The 23,895-nt window shown below is 51.0% G+C and overlaps 1 protein-coding gene across 1 annotated transcript in view; it reads right to left on the bottom strand.

Annotated features, from left to right (window-relative positions):
- LOC139237849 (adhesion G protein-coupled receptor L1-like) overlaps positions 1-23,895 on the bottom strand; it is a 454,570-nt gene that overhangs the window by 9,925 nt on the left and 420,750 nt on the right. The window contains exons 21-23 of the mRNA XM_070867073.1: positions 12,013-12,039; positions 6,605-6,773; positions 3,033-3,161 (exon numbers count right to left, since the gene is read on the bottom strand). Coding sequence (XP_070723174.1) covers positions 3,033-3,161; positions 6,605-6,773; positions 12,013-12,039 — 325 coding nt within the window. The remainder of the gene's footprint in view (positions 1-3,032; positions 3,162-6,604; positions 6,774-12,012; positions 12,040-23,895) is intronic.

Genomic DNA, 23,895 nt, shown 5'->3' with positions numbered 1-23,895 from the left:
GTGGACCTGAGTCCATGATCGGATCAGCCATGATCTTATTAAATGGCGGAGCAGGCTCGTGGGGCCATATGGCCAACTCCTGCTCCTATTTCTTATGAGGTGTGGAATGGCCTATTCAGCTGAACAAGCAAACGATCTGGGTTCAATCCAGATCTGGGGTCTATTTGGAATGATGCAAGAGTTTGCCATGGTTTTTGTTACATCAAGAAAGCTTTGCATTTATATAGCGCCTTTCACAACTTCAGGGCATCCCAAAGGGCTTTACAGCCAATTACGTACTTTTGGAGTGTAGTCACTGTTGTAATGTGGGAAACGCAACAGTCAATTTGCGCACAGCAAGCTCCCACAAACAGCAGTGAGATAACCGACCAGATAATCTGTTTTAATCATGTTGATTGAGGGATAAATATTGGCCCCAGGACACCGAGGATAGCTGCCCCCTGCTTTTCTTCGAAATAGTGCCATGGGATCTTTTACATCCACCTGATGGGACTGACGGGGCCTCAGTTTAACGTCTCATCCGAAAAAAAACAGCACCTATGACGGTTCGGCACTGAGGGTCAGCCTGCATTATGTGCTTATGTCGCAAGGAATGCAGCTGGAACCCATGGGCTTTGTGACTCAGAGGCCAGAGTGCTACCCACTGAGCCACGGTTGAGACCCAACTTCCATGGGGGCCACGAGGCTTAGTTAAATGATTGCGCTGGGCCTTCGGTATTCCGTTGGGAACACAAGATGCTCAGAGCAGGAAGTAATGGCGGACGCGAGTGAACGCCAGTGTAATGACGGGATTAATAGAGACCCTGCGGCGGCATTCGAGCCCGGTGAGGGTCGGAGGTCGAGCCCGGTGAGGGTCGGAGGTCGAGCCCAGCGAGGGTCAGAGGTCAAGCCCGGCGAGGGTCGGCTCAGCATTTAACAGCAGCGGGGTCAGGGCCCAGTGGAGGCACAGCAGAGCTTGGTCTCCAGTCATCTCGGTCAATCCTCGCCACTGGACCAAGAACCTAGTTCTGTCAAGCCCGTGTGGTGGCTGGTGTGCAACGGCCACCCCACGTTAAAAAAATCCACGCACAGGCATCTTCCACCCTTCAGGATGCAACTCATTGTAAGCCCATCTTTTTTTGATGTGAAGAGCGTCATCCTCATCACGAGGGACTGCCTCCTAGTAGTATAGATCCTGTACAAGCAGCTGGATTGTCATTCTTACAATTGCCCCTTTCCCCATGGTGTGCTGGCGGGGGGGAGGGGGGAGCAGGGTAAAAAGAGAGGGGTCATGCATCTCCCTTTACAGTCTGGAGGGTCCCTCCCACATTCTAAGGTGCACTGGGTAAAGCTCTGCTCTATTCTCTATTCTGGGCATCACACCAGAGTAATGCACACAGATACCTCGCACATGGTCACCTTATTCTGATAAACATGGATACACCCCCCCACCCTCCCCCCCCATCCCTTTGCCCCATTCTCATAGGGCCTGGTTAAGCCCCACCTCATTCTGAAGGATCTAGGGAACACCGCAATCGCGTTCTAATGGACGCAGTGCCCCCTCACCCTCCACCCCCATCCCATTTGAATGGAGTCCACCCTTAAGTCAGGAGTAACTCTCCTCGGGTGCCATTATGGGCCCTGACCTGCTCACCTTGCACAGTTTGTGCGTGAAGGTGACCGAACCTCCCAGGAGGAGATGTGGAACAAGCACAGGACAGAGCAGGGTACAGAGAGCTGCACTGCTGAAGCATGGGAGCAGGGGGGGGGGGGCGAAGCAGGAACACGACACATCACACGGTTTCTCAGACGATGGCTCCGGGCGTCCCTTTAAAGAAAACGATCATGTTCGAATTGTTGGTTAACGAGCGGCTCTGCCAGGCTGCAGGATCGGGCCTTGTTGGACTGAGCTGGTGGGCGGGAGCCAGAGGCAAAATAAAAACCCTCCCACTGTCTCTTTCACCACCCCAGAGCAAAACCCAAACCGCTGGGACTTTCCCAGAGATACAGTCGAGAAGCAAGCAGAACGGCCTGGGGTAAGGGGTGCAGCATCTGCCTAGCAACAGGCCCAAGGTTGCCCCATCCGCCTGGCAACAGGTCCGGAGCTGCCCCATCGACTGATCAACAGGCCCGAGGCTGCACCATCTGCCTAGCAACAGGTCCAAGGCTGCCCCATCTGCCGAGCAGCAGGCCAGGAGCTGGCCCATCGACCTATCAACGGGCATGGGGCTGCACCATCGACCTATCAACATGCCCGAGGCTGCACCATCGACCTATCACAGGCCTGGGGCTGCCCCATCGACTTATCAATGGGCAATGGGGCTGCACCATCCGCCTAGCAACAGGCCCAAGGCTGCACCATCGACTGATCAACAGGCCCGAGGCTGCCCCATCGACCTAGCAACAGGCCAGTGCTGCGTTGTTGACACAACAAGAGGGAGTTAGAGCATTTAGGGGGGAGTTAGGGTTATCCATGGAAGTGGGGTGTATTTAGGATCCTGCCGTGCTACTCTCTGCGAAGACTCAGCTGCTTTTGAAGCCGGATGTAAAACTGTTGGGGTTTGGAACAAATGGAGTTAATCATGTGCTGTGAACGTGTTCTGCGAGTGGCTGCAGGCCAGTTGGTGCTAGGTTTCAGGGCTGGAGAGAGGGTTATCATCCACTTGACCACAGGCCCGTGGCTGCATCGCCCATCCAGCAACAAGTCACGCGCTGCACATTATTCGGGGGGGGGGGGGGGGGGCGCGGCAGGTTCTGGGTAAGGCGAGCTTACCACCCACAGGGGGAAGAGGCTAAAGGTGGGGGATTTAGGGGCAGAGGGGGAATCCCAATCCTATTTTGTCACGGGACCGCACACCCCTGCTCCCCCCCGCCCCCATCGCTGATGAAACGTTGTGCTTTTTTAAAAAAAAAAGAACAACTCGCACCCACAGCCCGATCGCGGAAGATCTGATCGTCTGAGAACACCGACACCAAGACAATCTGACGAGACACTGAGTCTGTCAAAAAATGACCTTTTCAGCCATCCTCCTGCTTGCCGCAGCATTCTGTACCTGAGTACCAGTGTAGTATCGGCTGCTGTTCCGGATGGTGGCGGTCTTCAGGTTGCCGTGGGAGACCCCAGCCGCGGGGCGGCTGCAGCAGTGAGCATGCCGCAAGCACTTGCTATACTCCTTGTGGACCTGGGGAGGGAGCCAGAGAGGGAGAGTGAGAGAGTTTACAGGCTCCGCGGAGAGTTTACACGCCCGTCATTGTCCGTCTGGAACACCGCTGCCCCGTGCATTACAACAGGCGACTGCACTCCAAAAAGGCATTGGCTGCAAAGTGCTTTGTGAAAGGCGCTATATAAATGCAAGTCTTTCTTCCTTTCTCCTCGGAGACGCCCGTCCGCGCGTTGCCAGGAGCAGCTCCAGGTGAAACAGCGATTTCCTTGTCCTTCCTTTCAATTTCGTGTACTGTATTGGCTGTTCACGATGCGGCCTCCTCTACACTGGGGAGACCAAGCGTAGATTGGGCGACCGCTTTGCGGAGCACCTCCGTTCAGTCCGCAAGCGTGACCCCGAGCTTCCGGTCGCCTGTCACTTTAATTCCCCGCCCCACTCCCACTTTGACCTCTTCGTCCTTGGCCTCCTGCACTGTTCCAACGAAGCTCAACGCAAGATCGAGGAACAGCACCTCATCTTTTGATTCGGCACTTTACAGCCTTCTGGACTCAACATCGAGTTCAACAATTTCAGACCACAACCTCTGCCCACATTTTTTTTTCCCTTTTTTTTCTGTTTGCTTTCTCTCTTTCCCAGGGCAGCTGTTGACGATTCTGCCATCTCCATTCACACCCTATCTAGACTCATCTTTTGTTTCTTAACTTGTCCCATTACCATCTCCTTTTGCCTCGCACCATCATCCCTTTTGTCTCTCTAATCTCTCCTGCCTTCCACCCGATCACAGACCTTCCCTTTCGTTCCTTCCTCCGCCCCCTTTCCCTGCCCCTACACTTGCTTAAAAACCTGTTATATCTCTGTAACTTTTTCCAGTTCTGACGAAGGGTCACTGACCTGAAACATTAACTCTGTTTCTCTCTCCACAGATGCTGCCCGACCTGCTGAGTGTTTCCAACATTTGCTGTTTTTATGCCAGGAGCTGCTCGTTCCACCTGCGATTGGAAGCGGCTCGGAGGAGAAGATGGGAGAAACTCTAGGCTAGTGGGACCCAGGTTCCAACTCTCCTTGGACCGAGAGTAAAACATAAGCCCTCTTGCATGGTAATCACTTACCTTGTGGCCTAGCTGGCCATCGCTTACCTTGGGGCCTAAACGGTGAGTGTTTACATTGGAGCCTAGCCGACCATCTGTTATTTTGGGATCTACTTGGCCTTTGTTTAACTTGGGGCCTAGTTGGCCAGTGTTATATTGGGGCCTAGCTGGTCAGTGTTTACATTGGGACCTAGCTGGTCAGAGTTACATTGGGACCTAGCTGGTCAGTGTTTACATTGGGACCTAGCTGGTCAGAGTTACATTGGGACCTAGCTGGTCAATGTTACATTGGGGCCTAGCTGGTCAGAGTTACATTGGGGCCTAGCTGGTCAGTGTTTACATTGGGGCCTAGCTGGTCAGTGTTACATTGGGGCCTAGCTGGTTAGTGTTTACATTGGGGCCTAGCTGGTCAGTGTTACATTGGAACCCCACTCCCCCCAGCCCTCCACGATGCTTTAATGCTGCAGCAGTCCACAGTGCCTGTATCAGTTAAAGGTATCAAGGGAATGTCTGGATGGCTCTTGACCTATCGACTCACAGCTCATGACCCCAAGTAGAAACCCGCACACAGCGGAGGGACTGCAGATTCAACAAGGGGCCAGATGACCACACGGGTCACTGAGCAGCAAGCCATCGGGATCATAAAAACAAAAGTAATTGGAGCAGGAGTACGGCCCTTTGAGCCTGCTCCGCCATTCAATAAGATCACGGCTAATCTTTCACCTTAACTCCACTTTCCCGCCAGATCCCCATATCCCTTGATTCCCCTAGATTCCAAAAATCTATCGATCTCAGCCTTGAATACACTCAATGACTGAGCCTCCACAACCCTCTGGGGCAGAGAATTCGAAGATTCACCACCCTCTGAGTGAAGAAATTCCTCCTCATCTCAGTCCTTAATGGCCGACCCCTTATTCTGAGACTGTGACCCCTGGTTCTAGACTCCCTAGCCAGAGGAAACATCCTCCCTGCATCTACCCTGTCAAGCCCTGTAAGGATTGTGTAAGAAATGCAAGTTGTTGAAATGAAGCTTCAACGGGAGAGTGTCTTTCTGAAAATGGTAAACCTTTTTTCTTGTGTTTACAAACTTGATGCAATGATGTGCATCCCACTGAAATGGCACCTGCATCACTTCGATGTGAAGCTGATACAGTAATGATGCATTTCTCTTTACACTAAACTCAATAGAATTTGCCAAACGCCTTTTTTACAGTGACTATACAGCACAGAAACAGGCCATTCGGCCCAACAGGTCCGTGCCGGTGTTTATGCTCCACACGATCCTTCTCCCATCCTTCATCTCACCCATCAGCATATCCTTCTATTCCTTGCTCCCTCATGTGTTTATCTAGATTCCCCTTAAAGGCATCCATGCTGTTTTTGTGCCAGCGACTTCCTGCCTTCCTCTCCTGAAGGGACTAACGTGTGTGTACGGCACACCTTGGTACCCGGCCCAAATCACCTTCCTTCAATAAGAGCATTTGCAGTGATTCGACCTGAGTTCGAGGCTGGCCTGATCACGTCCTTTATCCCACATCCCATGCTCACTTCCAGCAAAAGTGGCTGGAGCGGGAACTCTGACTGGTTTTCCACCCGCGCAGGCTCCACAGCCAATCACGGTGCTAGTATGTCTGGAGCATGTTGAGGCAGCCAATCGCAGTGCTACTGTGCCTGGTTGCGGCAGCCAATCACAGTGCTCTTGTGCCTGGGGCACATTGAGGCAGCTAATCATGGTGCTAGTGTGCCTGATTGAGGCAGCCAATCACAGTGCTCTTGTGCCTGGGGCATGTTGAGACGGCCAATCACAGTGTTCTTGTGCCTGGGGCATGTTGAGGCAGCCAATCACAGTGCTCTTGTGCCTGGGGCATGTTGAGGCAGCCAATCACAGTGCTCTTGTGCCTGGGGCATGTTGAGGCAGCCAATCATGATGCTAGTATGACTGGTTGAGGCAGCCAATCACAGTGCTCTTTTGCCTGGGGCATGGTAAGGCAGCCAATCACTCTCCTAGTATGCCTGGTTGAGGCAGCCAATCACAGTGCTCTTGTGCCTGGGGCATGTTGAGGCAGCCAATCACAGTGCTCCTCTGCTTGGGGCATGTTGAGACAGCCAATCACGGTGCTCTTGTGCCTGGGGCATGTTGAGGCAGCCAATTAGATAGGCAGGAATTGATCCTGGGATGCTTCTGATCAGCTACTCACTGCCTTAGCGAGCTGAGTAATCGGGGTGTGATGAAATGAAAGATCTAATCGCTCCAGCACGATGCTTCCTGTCCTGTTGTGCGAACAGGTGGCTCGGGCAGCAGGGAAGAACACCGCTGGCACTGCAACAAGTTCTCGGAGATTAAATGCCACAGGAATCTGAGAGGGTTCTTACTTTCTTTTGGAGAGCGCAGTGAAAAATGAAGATGAACATTCCCTGGAAGGCATTGAACGTTGTGAAGAGATAGGCCATCACCATTGACTCCTCGTTGATAAACATCAGGCCAAATGCCCAGGTGAGGCCCAGCAGGAACAGGAGGGCAATGGCGCCCAAGGCCCAGGACCTAAAACACAGCAAGAAGAAGCAGCAGTTAGTGTCCTTGCACAGACTCTCTTTTCCTACACCAGGTGGGGAGGGGTTGGGGGGAGGGAGAGGAGAACGTAGAACTCTCGTTGGAGTGACTTTAAAAGTACACGGTTACAGTTTCGGTATGGATAGCAAACAGAGACACACCCCTTTAAAATGTTGCCATTTAACCCCAAAGGATACAGGGCTTAGTGACACTAACACGCGAATCTCCTTTGCAAACGCAACTCAGACTCAACATAAGACATAGGAGCAGGAGTCGGCCATTCGGCCCCTCGAGCCTGCTCCGCCATTCAGGAAAATCATGGCTGATCTTTGACCTCGATTCCACATTCCCGCCCGATCCCCATATCTTAATTCCCTTAGTATCCAAAAATCTATCTATCTCAGCCTTGAATATACTCAATGATTCAGCATCCACATCCTTCTGGGGCAGAGAATTCCAAAGATTCACAACCCTCTGAGTGAAGAAATTCCTCTTCATCTCTGTCTTAAATGGCCGACCCTTTATCCTGAGACTGTGCCCCCTAGTTCCCGACTCCCCAGCCAGGGGGAAACAGCATCTAAGAACATAAAAAATAGGAGCAGGAGTAGGCCATACGGCCCCTTGAGCCTGCTCCGCCATTCAATACGATCATGGCTGATCCGAACATGGACTCAGGTCCATTTCCCCGCCCGCTCCCCAGAACCCCTTATTCCCTTATCGGTTAAGAAACTGTCTATCTCTGTCTTAAATTTATTCAATGACCCAGCTTCCACAGCTCTCTGAGGCAGCGAATTCCACAGATTTATAACCCTCTGAGAGAAGAAATTCCTCCTCATCTCAGTTTTAAATGGGCAGCCCCTTATTCTAAGATTACGCCCTCTAGTTCTAGTCTCCCCCATTAGTGGAAACATCCTCTCTGCATCCACCTTGACAAGCCCCCTCATAATCTTATACGTTTCAATAAGATCACCTCTCATTCTTCTGAATTCCAATGAGTAGAGGCCAAACCTATCCTCATGTCAACCCCCTCATCTCCGGAATCAACCGAGTGAACCTTCTCCGAACTGCCTCCAAGGCAAGTATATCCTTTCGTAAACATGGAAACCAAAACTGCACGCAGTATTCCAGGTGTGGCCTCACCAATACCCTGTACAACTGTAGCAAGACTTCCCTGCTTTTATACTCCATCCCCTTTGCAATAAAGGACAACATTCCATTGGCCTTCCCGATCACTTGCTGTACCTGCGTACTATCCTTTATCTACCCTGTCAAGCCCACTCAGAATCTTACATGTTTCGATGGGACACCCTCTCAGACATCTAAACGCCAAAGAATATAGGCCCATTCTACTCAATCTCTCAAAACTTGATTTCGGCTCATTGTACTGAAAGGGGCAGCGGAGCCAGAACTGGCGCATAAAGTGAGAGAGTCCTGATCTTCCACAACATCTCAATACACTGCTGGCAGCACAGGAAAGAACGGCTTGTGAGTGAAGGGCTGAATGGATGAGGGAATGTGGTGAGCAGGGATTGAAGGACATGCCAGGAGTTTGAGAGGGCAGTTGCGTCCTTACTTTGGGGGTTGGATACTTGTCCCAGGGAAGGCCCCACCTGGTGGTACAGTTACCATCCTTCCACAACCCCCTTTAAATCTCCCTCTACGTGTAGGCTGGATTACTTTGTCTAGTCGCACCTTGCTGGAGACACAGGCCCCGAAATTGCGTAGCGGGCAGGAGCGGGGCGCGCGATGGGCTGAAAGATGCCATGAAGGGCGCGGTGGGACGCGTATAGCGCTGTCACGTAGACAGGCCCCTCCCCTTCATTAAAGGGGAGGGGCCAAGCTGCCGACTCTGCGGGTGGGAAACGGGGCCATCGTCGGACCCCCGGGGAGCGCTGGGTGCCGTGGGACATCTGCTCGGCACACGAGTGGACTGCCGGGCTGCAAGGTGGTGGCACGGACGTCGCGATCGACGACGAGGAAAGCCGCGACCGGTAAGTTGGCCATGTTTTTTTTCCGATTTCCAACCGTCCCCTTTAATTATCGCCCCGCGAGCGACCGACAGCCCGGTACGCGTCCCCCGTGAAGCTGCCGCGAGCATGCATGCGGGCGCCACCGAATCGTGGCCGCGGTAGGAAAACGGGTCATTGTGCACGGGGCTGATGCTGTCATCGGCGGCGGAGCGGAGAGCTAATGGTTACCGCCGCGGAATTCCGCGGGGGTCGGCACTGGAGCCTTGCCCGCACGCTAACGGAAGGCACAAGCACCTGGAATGTCTCCCCTTGTCTGTATAACGTGAGGCACAGGCGGGTACATTCTGACTTGGTGCGATAGTGTAAACCAGGTGAGCACGAGTTGGCAGCAATCCTGCCCTCCGACTTACATCGCTCCCCATTTTTATTTCCATCGGTGTCAGCTGTGGCTCAGTGGGCAGCACTCTCGCCTCTTAGTCAGAAGGTTGTGGGTTCAAGTCCCACTCCAGAGACTCGAGCACATAAATCTCGGCTGACACTCCTAGTGCTGAGGGAGCGCTGCACTGTCGGAGGTGTTGTCTTTCAGATGAGATGTTAAACCGAGGCCCCGTCTGCTCTCTCAGGTGGTCCTAAAAGATCCCGTGGCACTATTTCGAAGAAGAGCAGGGGAGTTATCCCCGGTGTCCTTGGGGCTAATATTTATCCCTCAATAAATATAACAAAAACAGTTTATCTGTTTGTGGGAGCTTGCTGTGTGCAAATTGGCTGCTGCGTTTCCCACATTACAACAGTGACTACACTCTGAAAGTACTTCATTGGCTGCAAAGCGCTTTGTGTCATCCTGAGGTTGTGAAAGGCGCTATATAAATGCAAGTCTTTCTTTTGAAGTTTGGTATTTAGTGTGCAGGGATGGAAGTATATTTGAACTCAACTGCGAAGGAACTTGTGTTGTTTCGAATAGAACTTCAGTGAGGACAAATAAGCCGAACTCGAGATTGGCGTCTATGCCAAAGTCGATAGATCCAGCCCTACATGGTAGCCAGCTCAAGCCCAAAACCTATGACCTTCCATGGCCATTCAGACTGCATGATGTCAGCTGTGGCTCAGTGGGCAGCACTCTCGCCTCTGAGTCAGAAGGTTGTGGGTTCAAGTCCCATTCCAGGGACTTGAGCACAAAAATCTAACTGACATTCCCAGTGCAGTGCTCAGGGAGTGCCGCACTGTCGGAGGTGCTGTCTTTCAGATGAGATGTTAAACCGAGGCCCCGTCTGCTCTCTCAGGTGGATGTAAAAGATCCCATGGCACTATTTAGAAGAAGAGCAGGGGAGTTATCCCCGGTGTCCCGGCCAATATTTATCCCTCGATCAACATAAGAAAAAATGTATCTGGCCATTATCATATTGCTGTGTGTGGGAGCTTGCTGTGCGCAAATTGGCTGCTGCGTTTCTCACATTACAACAGTGACTACATTTAAAAAGTACTTCATTGGCTGTAAAGCGCTTTCAGATGCCTGGTGGTCGTGAAAGGTGCTATATAAATCTAAATCTTTCTTTTATGATGTGTGGAGGAAGAACTGATAATTAGTTGACTTTTTATAGTGTATTTACTCAGGGAATAGAAACCCATTTCAGAGTCTAAACAGATCCTCAAATCATCATTTAGATTCCAGATGTAAGAGACATCGAGAATCTTCCAGGAGCTGATCAGGAGTGAAGGATAGAGCAGGGAAGGGCCAACACACACAGTCAGAACGCCGCTCCAATCCCTGTACCCAGGGGTAACCCTGTACGCTCAGAGCCAATTGTGCTGAACTCATCGCATCGGACCGGCCGGCAATCGTGATAAGGTGATAGGCTGATGGTTGATGGGTCCGTGCTGATCTGGGCTGGAGAACAATGGGGAATCCCGGGAAGACTCCAGCCTTGTCGGGACACCCTGATGTCAGCACTCTTGCAAAGAGCTACTTCCAAACCTGAGCGTTTCCGTTACTGTTCGTGCTGTGTCTGGAGCTGGAATAAGGTAACTTAGAATCGCTAGACTTTCCACTTTGCTGGCTATCGCCCAATGAACGGGTGATGTTCCAGCCTTGGCGATGTGAGCCGAAAGTTGGGCGATCAATTTTCCAGCGATGTTCCGGCCCAACTTTGCACTTTTGAAGCAAAATGGGCAATAGCAGGCCTTTTCGGGCAATATATGGGCACTAGCCCAGCGATCGCAAGTGGAAAGTCTAGCCCATATAGAATCACACGGCACAGAAGGAGGCCATTCGGCCCATCGTGCCTGTGCCGGCTCTTTGAAAGAGCGATCCTATTAGTCCCACTCCCCCCTACTCTTTCTCATGGCCCTGCAATTTTTTCCTTTTCAAATATTTATCCAATTCCCTTTTGAAAGTTACGATTGAATCTGCTTCCACCGCCCCTTCAGGCAACGCATTCCAGATCATCATAACTCGCGTCATCTCCCCCTGGTTCTTTTGTCAATTACCTTAAATCTGTGTCCTCTGGTTAATGACCCTCCTGCCACTGGAAACAGTTTCCCCTTACCGACTCTATCGAAACCCTTCATAATTTTGAACTCCTCTCTTTAATCTCCCCTTAACCTTGTCATCGCCAAGGGGAACAATCCCAGCTTCACTAATCTCTCCACGAAACTGAAGTCCCTCATCCCTGGCACCATTCCGGTAAATCCCCTTTGCACCCACTCGAAGGCCTCGACACCCTTCCTAAAGTGCGGAGCCTGGAATTGGACACAGTACTCCAGCTGGGGCAATACCTGCGTTTTCTTATTCTGTTGGACTAAATTCTGCCCTCTTGAGCATCCCTGATTATAATCGCTCCACCATCGGTGGCCGTGCCTTCAGCTACCTGGGCCCCAAGCTCTGGAACTCCCTCCATAAACCTCTCCGCCTCTCTACCTCTCTCTCCTCCTTTAGGACGCTCCTTAAAACCTACCTCTTTGACCAAGCTTTTGGTCACCTTGCGCTAATTTCTTCTTATGTGGCTCGGTGTCAAATGTATTTGCTTTGTCTTATAACACCGCTGTGAAGCGCCTTGGGACATTTGACTATGTTAAAGGTGCTATATAAATAAACGTTATTATTGTTGTTGTTGGACTGGAGTGACTCACACATCAGACCCAGCAATGAAAGCTGTGATCACTGGTATCGCACATGGGGGCGGAGCTGAAAGGAATCGAGAGCAGGCGGGGGGGGGGGGGGGAATGGCTGCACTGGGTTTGATATTGTAACTCTAGAATCTTACTTGAGAAAGGGTTTGTTGTCCTCATATCTACAGAAGCAAAGAAAAGAGGTTCCATTAGAATAAGCACCAGTGGCGGCCGATCACATCAACACTTTTACAATGGTTCTGTGTAACCCAATCCTGTGGCCAGCACCCAACTCCAAGAAGCTGCACGGTGACGAGCTCCAACACTAGACACCCGACAAGTGATTCTTTCCCTAGGACGTGGGAGTGTTGCAAAGGTGGAACACCCTCCCATTATTGTGCACTATGCCAGCAAAGGCCCTTGCTATCCTTTGAGGACACACACCCTTACGACTGGATGAAGGGGGGAATAAAACCCAGGATCACCGCTGGCAACGTGGGGGTTAGTAGCAACTCCCATATGCCCCTGCATCCCACTACAACAGAAGAACACAAGGACAGGCTGTGCTTGTATTCGATTACATAGACTGCGTCGCTCAGAAACAGGCCATTCGGCCCAACAGATTCAAGCATCCTCCCACCCCTCTTCATTTAACTCTATCAGCAAATCCTTCTATTCCCTTCTCCCTCATATGTTTATCGAGCTTCCGCTTAAATGCCTCTCTGCTATTCATCTCAACCACTCCCTGTGGGAGCGAGTTCCACATTTGCACCGCTCTCTGGGTAAAGAAGTTTCTCCTAAATTCCCTATTGGATTTATTAGTGACTGTCTTATATCTAGACACCCTACATGTGGAAACACCATCTCTATGTCTACCCTATTCTACTCTTTCATAGTTTTAAACATCTCTGTCAAGTCACCCCTCAGCCTTCTCTTTTCTAGACTGTTCATCCACTCTTGACAGGTATAGCCTCTCTATCCTGGTACCATCGTTGTAAATCTTTTTTGCACTTTCTCCAGTGCCTCGATATCATTTTTATAAGATGGAGACAAGAACAGTGCGCAGTATTCCAAGTGTGGTCCAACCAAGGTGGAATTGGCATCTGGGAGTGGGACAGGCTGTGTGTGGGTGATGGAGGAGCTTGTATCTGGGAGTGGGACCGATTGCCTGTGTGGGTGATGGAGGAGCTGGTATCTGAGAGTGGGACCGATTGTCTGTGTGGGTGATGGAGGAGCTGGTATCTGGGAGGGGGACCGATTATGTGTGGGTGATGGAGGAGCTGGTATCTGAGAGTGGGACCGATTGTCTGTGTGGGTGATGGAGGAGCTTGTATCTGGGAGTGGGACAGACTGTGTGTGTGTGTGTGTGATGGAGGAGCTGGTATCTGGGAGGAGGACCGATTATGTGTGGGTGATGGAGGAGCTGGTATCTGAGAGTGGGACAGGCTGTGTGTGGGTGATAGAGGAGCTGGTATCTGGGAGTGGGACCGATTGCCTGTGTGGGTGATGGAGGAGCTGGTATCTGAGAGTGGGACCGATTGTCTGTGTGGGTGATGGAGGAGCTGGTATCTGGGAGGGGGACCGATTATGTGTGGGTGATGGAGGAGCTGGTATCTGAGAGTGGGACCGATTGTCTGTGTGGGTGATGGAGGAGCTGGTATCTGGGAGGGGGACCGATTATGTGTGGGTGATGGAGGAGCTGGTATCTGAGAGTGGGACCGATTGTCTGTGTGGGTGATGGAGGAGCTTGTATCTGGGAGTGGGACAGACTGTGTGTGTGTGTGTGATGGAGGAGCTTGCATCTGAGAGTGGGACAGATTGTGTATGTGTGAGAGTGATGGATGGTATATTCTCCATCCCGTGCTTGAAACAAGCTGGGGAACGTTTACAATATTTCAGGAAAGTGTCCATCGTTATGTCGGCATCTAGGCAGTAAATGTTAGCAGACTATTTGACTAATCTGTCCACTGTTAAGAACATAAGAAATAGGAGCAGGAGTCGGCCATTCGGCCCCTCGAGCCTGCTCCGCCATTTAATATGATGATGGCCAATCATCGACCTCAACTCCACTTTCCCGCCTGATCCCTATATCCCTTGATTCCTCTGGTCCAAAAATCTATCGATCTCAACCTTGAATATATTCTGAGAGTCAGCATCCACAGCCCTCTGGGGCAGAGAATTCCACAGATTCACAATCCTCTGGGTGAAGAAATTCTCCGTCTTAAACCCCTTATCCTGAGACTATGAACCCTGGTTCGAGACTCTCCAACCAGGGGAAACAACCTCTCAGCAACTACCCTGTCAATCCCCCTCAGAATCTTACATGTTTTAATGAGATCACCCCTCATTCTTCTAAATTCCAGGAGTATCGGCCCATTCTACACAAATTCCCCTCATAGCTCAACTCTCTCATCCCAGGAATCAGTCTGGTGAACCTCTGTTGCACCGCCTCTAAGGCAAGTGTATCCTTCCTTAGATGAGGAGGCCAAACCAAATCGCTCCCATCAGATCAACTCCCAGAGTTCTTGACTTGTGAGCTCCAGCCACCTTCAATCCGAATCGCCACCGCTCGCTCCTCCTCACCATTTTCACACCCTGAACAGAGCCAGAGGCCAATAGCCAGCGATACACCTCTCCCAAGATACACCGTCTTTGGGAGACAACGGGTTGCATAGTCGGAGAGATACGCAGCCACTGTGGGGATACACAGGAGATCATTTTAACCTAACTCGCTGGGCGGGAATCCCATGGGAATGTGTGGAATAACGCCTCGTCCGAAAGTACTCCGTTAACTTCAATGGGGAGTAAAATTGGGCCGGGGTTCCCGATCGTACCCAAGCCCAAGTTTCCCAACTTTGGGGTGTTGGATTAAACGTCCCCCCTCAGTGCATGTTCCGGGAGATAGGCAGGCCCTGGGGGATATATAGCTTCTAGGATACATAGTCCAGGGAATAGGCAGCCCTTGGGGGTTATGTGGTCTTAGAATCATCGAGTGACACAGCACAGGCGGAGCCATTCGGCCCATCGTGCCTGTGCCGGCTATTTGAAAGAGCGATCCCATTAGTCCCACTCATCCACTCTTTTCCCCACAGCCCTGCATATTTTTTACCTTCAACTATTTATCCAATTCCCTTTTGAAAGTCATGATTGAATCTGCTCCCACCGCCCTTTCAGTCAGCGCGTTCCAGATCACAACAACTCGCTGCGTGGAAAAATTTACCTCCTCTCCCCTCTGGTCATTTTGCCAATGACCTTAAATCTGTGTCCTCTGGTTACCGACCCTTCTGCCAATGGAAACAGTTTCTCCTGATTCACTCTATCGAAACCTTTCATGATTTTGAACGCCTCCATCAAACCTCCCCTTAATCTCTGTCCCAACATTGCAACAGTCACTACACTTCAAAAAGTACTTCATTGGCGGTAAAGTGCTTTGAGATGTCCGGTGGTCGTGAAAGGCGCGAGAGAAATGCAAGTCTTTCTTTTCCTTCTCTAATGAGAACAATCGCAGTTTCTCTGGTCTCTCCACATAACTTATCCCTGGGAACACTCTGGTCAATCTCCTCTGCACCCTCTCCAAGGGCTTGACGGCCTTCCTAAAGTGTGGGGCCCAGGATTGGCCAGAATACTCCAGCTAGGGCCTAGCCAGTAATTTGTAAAGGTTTAGCATAACAAGGTTAAGGATTTATAGTTTAGGAATTATGACCCTGGGCTACTTAGCCCACAGCCCCTGGAGGGATGCACAATCTCCAGGATACACAGCCCAGGAGATACGCATCCCTTAGGCACACTCAGCCCCTGGACCTGGGCACTTTGTAAAGTTATGGCATAGAATATAAGAGCAGGAGGTTATGCTTGAACTGTATAAAACACTAGTTAGACCACAGCTAGAGTACCGCATGCAGTTCAGGTCACCACATTACAGGAAAGATGTGATTGCACTAGAGAGGGTAGAGAGGAGATTTACGAGGATGTTGCCTGGACTGGAGAATTTTAGCTATGAGCAAAGATTGGTGATGCTGGGTCTGTTTTCTTTGGAACAGAGGAGGCTAAGGGGAGACCTTATTGAGTTGTATAAAATTATAAGGGGCCTCGATAGGGTGGACAGGAAGGACCTATTTCCCTTAGCAGAGGGGTCAACAACCAGATTTAAAGTAATTGGGGGCATTTGGAGGGGATTTGAGGGGAAATCTCTTCACCCAGAGGGTGGTATGGGTCTGGAACTCACGGCCTGAAAGGGTGGTAGAGGCAGAAACCCTCACCGCATTTAAAAAGTACTTGGATGTGCACTTGAAGTGCCGTAACCCACAGGGCCACAGACCAAGAGCTGGAAAGTGGGATTGGGCTGGGTAGCTCTTGGTCGGCCGGCACGAACACGATAGGCCGAAGTGGCCTCCTTCCGTGCTGTAATTTCCTTTGATTGCATGTCTTGGGCAAATTAGCTGCTAACTTGCAATAAATTACAATCTGAGCCACAAGCAGCAGGGGGAGGTGCGGGGGAGGTGGGGGGCTGGGTCAGCAGGCTGTCCTTTTAGTTCCGGCACTTGGGCTCACACTGGCTCAGAGAGGCGAAAGATAATTAAATACAAGGAGCCAGAGCAGTGGCACATCGACACACTGTAAATACGGCTGGAAATGGAAGGTTGGCTCCTCTGAAATTAGCATTAGATATTATTGGGGCAGTATAGAGGGAACTTTATTCTGTATCTAACCCGTGCTGTACCTGCCCCTGGGAATGTTTGATGGGACAGTGTCGAGGAAGCTTTACTCTGCAACTAACCCCCTGTACCTGCCCTGGGAGTGTTTGATGGGACAGTGTAGAGGGAGCTTTACTCTGTATCTAACCCCGTGCTGTACCTGCCCTGGGAGTGTTTGAGAGGACAGTGTCGAGGGCGCTTTACTCTGTATCTAACCATTGCTGTACCTGCCGTGGGAGTGTTTGATGGGTCAGTGTAGAGGGAGCTTTACTCTGTATCTAACCCCGTGCTGTACCTGCCCTGGAAGTGTTTGATGGGTCAGCGTAGAGGGAGCTTTACTCTGTATCTAACCCATGCTGTATCTGCCGTGGGAGTGTTTGATGGGTCAGTGTAGAGGGAGCTTTACTCTGTATCTAACCCCGTGCTGTACCTGCCCTGGGAGTGTTTGATGGGTCAGTGTAGAGGGAGCTTTACTCTGTATCTAACCCCATGCTGTACCTGCCCTGGAAGTGTTTGATGGGTCAGTGTAGAGGGAGCTTTACTCTGTAACTAACCCCCTGTACCTGCCCTGGGAGTGTTTGATGGGACAGTGTAGAGGGAGCTTTACTCTGTATCTAACCAGTGCTGTACCTGCCGTGGGAGTGTTTGATGGGTCAGTGTAGAGGGAGCTTTACTCTGTATCTAACCCCGTGCTGTACCTGCCCTGGAAATGTTTGATGGGTCAGCGTAGAGGGAGCTTTACTCTGTATCTAACCCGTGCTGTACCTGCCGTGGGAGTGTTTGATGGGTCAGTGTAGAGGGAGCTTTACTCTGTATCTAACCCCGTGCTGTACCTGCCCTGGGAGTGTTTGATGGGTCAGTGTAGAGGGAGCTTTACTCTGTATCTAACCCCGTGCTGTACCTGCCCTGGAAGTGTTTGATGGGTCAGTGTAGAGGGAGCTTTACTCTGTATCTAACCCGTGCTGTACCTGCCCTGGGAGTGTTTGATGGGACAGTGTAGAGGGAGCTTTACTCTGTATCTAACCCCATGCCGTACCTGCCCTGGGAGTGTTTAATGTTAACACTGGCCACAAAATGTATTCTTTATTCAACACAATGTTTATGAAATAACATCATTTTATAAAATAAAGCAGCGAATAAGGAAGAGAAAAAGGACAAAGTTCAACAATTACATGTAGGAAGTAAACTTTCGGTTTGAATGTTAGTGAACTTTTTTTTTGTTAAAACAATGGACAGAACCATAATCCTGTTGAAATGATGACATCATCCACTGGAACAGTTCATGTGTAAAGAGGGGAGTACTATAGTTTTAGCATCGTTTAAGGTGCACATTGATTGAGCTGTGTGGTTTAATTCATCATCAATGGTTAAATTATTGCCTGTCTGACAGGAGCCTTCCCTGAACAGGTGCTGAAGCCTGAGGCCTTCGTTGAACAGGCCTTGAGTCTGGGGCCTTCTCTGACAGGCTCTGAGCCTGGAGCCTTCTCTGAATTGGTGCTGAAGTCTGAGGCCTTTCATAAATAGGCGCTGAAGCCCGAGGCCTTCCCTGACAGGCCTTGAGTCTGAAGCCTTTACTGAACAGGCCTTAAGTCTGAGGCCTTTCCTGAACAGGCCTTGAGTCTGGGGCCTTCTCTGAACAGGCTCTGAGTCTGGAGCCTTCTCTGAATAGGTGCTGAAGTCTGAGGCCTTCCCTGAATAAGTGCTGAAGCCTGGGACCTTCCCTGAACAGGCCCTGAAGCCTGACCTCCTCTGTACAGGCGGTAAAGCTCGGTGCCTACACCCTGAGGAATCAGTGTGACCTTGGACCTGCTCTGGGCAGCTAAAGCAGCCTACACAACTGAGAGAGAACCTACAGGAAGCCCCAATACATCATGCCACAACCATACACCTCTCAAACCCGCCACCTCCGTGGCTGAAGTGTATACCATGTACAGGATGCACTGCAGCAACTCGCCAAGGCTTCTCTGGCCCTCTGGCCTCCAGATTCTGGGCTGAAGATGCTGAGCATTTGCTAGGCCCGGGCATTCTTGGGTCACATGTCCTCTTTAGTGGATGACGTGTCCAGGGTCACATGTCTGGGTGCAATTGGGTCAAAATCCTGGAACTCCCTCCCTAACAGCACTGTGGGACCACCTTCACCACACGGACTGCAGCGGTTCAAGAAGGCGGCTCACCACCACCTTCTCAAGGGGCAATTAGGGATGGGCAATAAATGCTGGCCTTGCCAGTGACGCCCACATCTCAACAATGAATAAATAAAAAAAGGAATGGAGTTTACCTGCAGGCAGCTTGAGACATTGTGAGGGTGGCTATTCGACCAGGACCTGCCTGTCCTAATCACATTGCTGCGTGTAACTCCTTAAAAGTCTCTGTCCATTTATCGGACGTGAGGAGACCGTGAGTTAAATATCAGGACAGTCCTAATGTTGAGACCAACACTTCTGCTGATAACTCTCCTGTCACAACCCCACTTCATAATGTGTGTACCTATCGCCCATGGCAACGAGATTGAGCTGGGATTGTTCTCCGTGGAGCAGAAAAGCGAGATTTAGTCGAGGTGTTAAAAATCACTTGAGGTTTTGGTAAAGCAGATAGGGGAAAACTGTTTCTACTGGCAAGAGGGTTGGTAACCAGAGGGCGCAGATTTGAGATAATTGAACCAGAGAGGGAGATGAGGAGAGATTTTTTTTAACGCAGCGAGTTGTTATGATCTGGAACGCGCTGCCTGAAAGGGCGGTGGAAGCAGATTCAACAGTAATTTTCAAACGGGAAAGGGATAAATACTTGAAAGGGAAAAAAATGCTGAGTTATGGGGAACAAACAAGGCGAGTGGGACTAATTGGATCGTTCTTTCACAGAGCCAGCACAGGCACGATGGGCCGAATGACCTCCTCCTGTGCTGTAAGATTCTAAGTGATTGACCCCCCCCCCAGCTTACAGAGGCAAAGGCCCATTGGGTTACACAGCCACATTCAGCACAGAAGACACAGCGATATATTTATAAACAGCAGCAGCTGCAAGAGAGCAAAACGTTCGCTAGCGATACAGGAGCACGTCAGCACAACTGCCAAGCCGCTCCGCAAGCGTTGGCAAGCACATGAGCAGCTCAAACCTGGGGCATCTCAGACACCGCACTCTTTAAGGCTTTTTGAAGAAATAAAAATCTTTGTTTCCAATTTAACTCTCTTCACCGCAATCTTCACACAGCCCTGGGAGATGTAAGGATATGTTTGTTCCCCCACACACTGACTGCCATTTACACCTCCCCAGACTGAGGCGCGCATGCAGACACTCACCTGCATGGGCACACACACGGACTCACACCCGCATACCCATGTGTACACTCACACATGCATGCATGCGCACACACACACACACACACACACACACACGCGCGCGCACACATGCATGCACACACATACATACGTGCACACACGGACTCACATCCGCACGTGTACACACACGCGCATGCACACACATGCGCGCACACATGTACGCGCACACGGACTCGCACCCGCACACACACGTGCACAAATGCACACACATACACACGCATACACACACACGTGCACAAATGCACGCACACATGCACACACACATACGCATACACACACACATACGCGCACACACACGTGCACACATGGACTCACACACGCGTGCACATGCACACACACAAACATGCATGCACACACATGCCCAAGCAGAAGGGTGGTTATAATGGGGTGTGGCCTCCTCCACTGTACAGGAGGTGAGTCTGTTGGATATAGTTGGAGTGATGGTGCTCCTGTTGTCAGCGTGTGGAGTACCTGTGACGGGGCACAGCAGTCTAGTAGCTGTGGTACTAGACTAACAACACCAAGGTTACATCCTGTAAATGGGGTAATTTGTGGACTGTCACCAGAAAAATATGAGCGTTGACCTTGTTGTAAATACCCAACAGGTTCACCGATGTCCATCACGGAAGGGAGCCTCTCACCTCCACCTTACCCAGTCTGGTCTACACGTGACTCCAGTCCCACACTAGGCGGGTGGCTATGAGTGCCCGCGGAGATCACCCAGCAAGCCACTCAGTTGTCAGAGCAACTAGAGGCGGGCAATAAATGTGACCCTTTCTCTCTCTCTCTGTCTCCGTGTCTCTGCCTAAATTCCTGCCTAAACCTCTCGACCTCTCTCTCCTCCTTTAAGACGCTCCTTAAAACCCACCTCTTTGACCAAGCTTTTGGTCACCTGCCCTAAATTCTCGATATGTGGCTTGGTGTCAAATGTTTTGTCTTATAACACTCCCGTGAAGCGCCTTGGGCCCTATATAAATTCATGTTACTGTTGTTGTTGTCTCTTTCTGTGCAGCTGCCCCTCTTTGTCGTTCCGTTTCTCTCTCAGTGTTGCTGTATCTCAGTCTCTCTGCCTTCCTACACATCCCTCTGTCTCTCTGTCCTCCTACACCTCTCCATTTGTGTCTCTGTGCTTCTCTCTGTCTCTCTGTGATATGATGGACTGTGCGGAGAGCTGGTTTGATTTACCGACTCAGGTCGATCACATTGTCCCCCGCTCGTTCCACTTAGAAGTGCACCCTCACCAGTGCTGCAGTTGTGTGTAACGGTGTATGCACACACATCCCTACACACTCGCCTGATCTCACACACACACACACCGGCTCTCACTCTCAGTCTCACTCCATCTCGCGTGCAGTTTCCCATTGGTTGTTGCTCATTGGGTAATAAAAGCTATTGATTGACCCGGCGTGGCAGGACTCAGCCGTTTTGTAGCTATCGCCAAGGTCAGGGTGGGGAAGAGATGGGGGACAGTGGGTTATTGTGAAATATTTATAATCGTCCTGGATTAGGATCAAAGGGCACAGCAGGAGAGCCACCCAGCCGGTCACATGACCGGAGCACAACAGTGCCGGGGATAAGACAACAAACATTCCCAGGATACTTACAACCAGCTGCAGGAAATTGGGAGCAAACGGGAATAACCAATTGCCCCCTTTCTCATAATGTGGCAACAGAGTCCTCAAGCACCTTGCCTGTGAATGTCAGCAGGAACTGGCAGACCATGCAGATGTTTGGCAGAGCAGACAGAGAGAATGGATAGACCAGACAGAGGGTGGGTAGACAGACGGAGGATGGGTAGACAGAGAATGGGTAGACAGACGGAGGGTGGGTAGACAGAGGATGGGTAGACAGATGGAGGATGGGTAGACAGAGGATGGGTAGACAGACGGAGGATGAGTAGACAGAGGATGGGTAGACAGACGGAGGATCTGTAGACAGACAGAGGATGGGTAGACAGACGGAGGATGGTTAGACAGACGGAGGGTGGGTAGACAGACGGAGGGTGGGTAGACAGAGGATGGGTAGACAGATGAAGGATGGGTAGACAGACGGAGGATCTGTAGACAGACAGAGGATGGGTAGACAGACGGAGGATCTGTAGACAGACAGAGGATCGGTAGACAGAGGATGGGTAGACAGACGGAGGAACTGTAGACAGACAGAGGATGGGTAGACAGACGGAGGATCTGTAGACAGACAGAGGATCGGTAGACAGAGGATGGGTAGACAGACGGAGGATCTGTAGACAGACAGAGGATGGGTAGACAGATGGAGGATCTGTAAACAGACAGAGGATCGGTAGACAGAGGATGGGTAGACAGATGGAGGATCTGTAGACAGACAGAGGATGGGTAGACAGATGGAGGATCTGTAGACAGACAGAGGATCGGTAGACAGAGGATGGGTAGACAGATGGAGGATGGGTAGACAGACAGGGAATGTGTAACGCCAGCTGACACTGGACACTACCCCCCCGCTACAGCGGTCAGTTTGGGATGGGTGGTGACACGGGCAGACGGCACACGTACTTCATCCCCCGATGGCTGGAGGTGCAGACGGCAGGGGCTCGGCTGTGCCTCAGTTCCACCGTGGAGCTCTGCCGACCATCTAAAGCCAAATTCATCTCTCACACTGCGGAGTGACGAGCTCTTGAAGTGATTTTAGCAAAGAACTGGCTACTGGAAGGAGTGGCTGTGGCGACGAGCTTCGATGCGTTTAAGGGGGAGCTGGATTAAACACGTAAGGGAGAAGGGGACTAGAAGGATAGGCTGACAGGGCGCGATGAGGTCGGGTGGGAGGAGGTCCATGTGGAGCATAAACACCGGCACGGGCTGTAACACTCTCTGCAAATTCTATCAATTTCATCGACTTCTCTGCTAAAAAGCCTTAAGGAATCAAGATAGCCCCAGATACTTAGCAAGCATTAAAAAAAATAGCCAGCCCTAGCAAGTTTATAAAAATAAGACTTATGTACAACACATCCACCAGATGCTCGAGTTCAGCACAAGCCCCAAATGCTTCATATCCCTGCATTGTGTTCCTTTGCTCCGGCTGGCTTCCTGGTTTGTTGGGTAAGGGTGTCAAGGGGAATGGATCCAAGGCCGGAAAGTGGAGATAAGATGCAGAGCAGCCATGATCTAAGTAAAGGGGAGGAACAGGCTTGAGGGGCGGAATGGCCTGCGCCTGTTCCTATCTCAAGCTGGTTTCACACTGGGGTTGGGGCCAGCATCGCCAGTCCTGGTGTAAAGGTCTCGCTGGTGATCAGAATTAAGTGAAAGCAAGAATGGGTCTTCCCAGTGGCCAGGGTCCGTCAGATTTACTCTGGGGAACTGCGGTCATCTGTGGAAGTCTTTGCGGGCCAGGGGGTTGGTGGCGAATCTGAACCTAAATACAGCTTTAATTTCTACACAAGAGTCACTCCACAGCGTGAAGTGGGGTCAGCTTAGACTGGGTGTAATGTGTTGGCCCAGCCCTACCTTTGTCACATGGAAAAACATCCCAAGGTGCTTCAGCCAGGCAAAATGGAACAAAATGGCCAGCGTGCCACAGCGAGATTGGGGGAGGCGATCAAAAACGCGGTCAAAGAGGTGGGTTTTATGGAGGGTCTTACTGGAAGAGAGGGAGGTGGAGGGATGGAGAGGTTTAGGGAGAGAATTTCCAGAGCTCAGAGCTCTTGACGGCTGAAGGCACGGCTGCCAATGGTGGGGTGAAGGGAGGGAGGGTGCACGAGAGGTCAGATTCAGAGGAACGGAGAATTCTCGGAGGCTTGTAGGACTGGAGGAGGTTTCGGAGATAAGAACGTAAGAAATAAGAGCAGGAGTAGGCCCTCCGGCCCCTCGAGCCTGCTCCGCCATTCATCAGTTGGCTGATCATCGACCTCAACTCCACTTTCCCGCCCGATCTCCATATTCCTTCATTTCCCCTAGACTCCAAAAATATAGGGAGGGGTGATGCTATAGAGGGATTTAAACACAACGGTGAGAATTTTAAATTTCAGGTATTGGGGGAC

Source organism: Pristiophorus japonicus, chromosome 24 (genome assembly GCF_044704955.1).
Source record: "Pristiophorus japonicus isolate sPriJap1 chromosome 24, sPriJap1.hap1, whole genome shotgun sequence".
NCBI lineage: Eukaryota > Metazoa > Chordata > Chondrichthyes > Pristiophoridae > Pristiophorus > Pristiophorus japonicus.
Note: the sequence above shows the minus strand (reverse complement) of the source record. Positions and strands in the feature narration are given on the sequence as shown.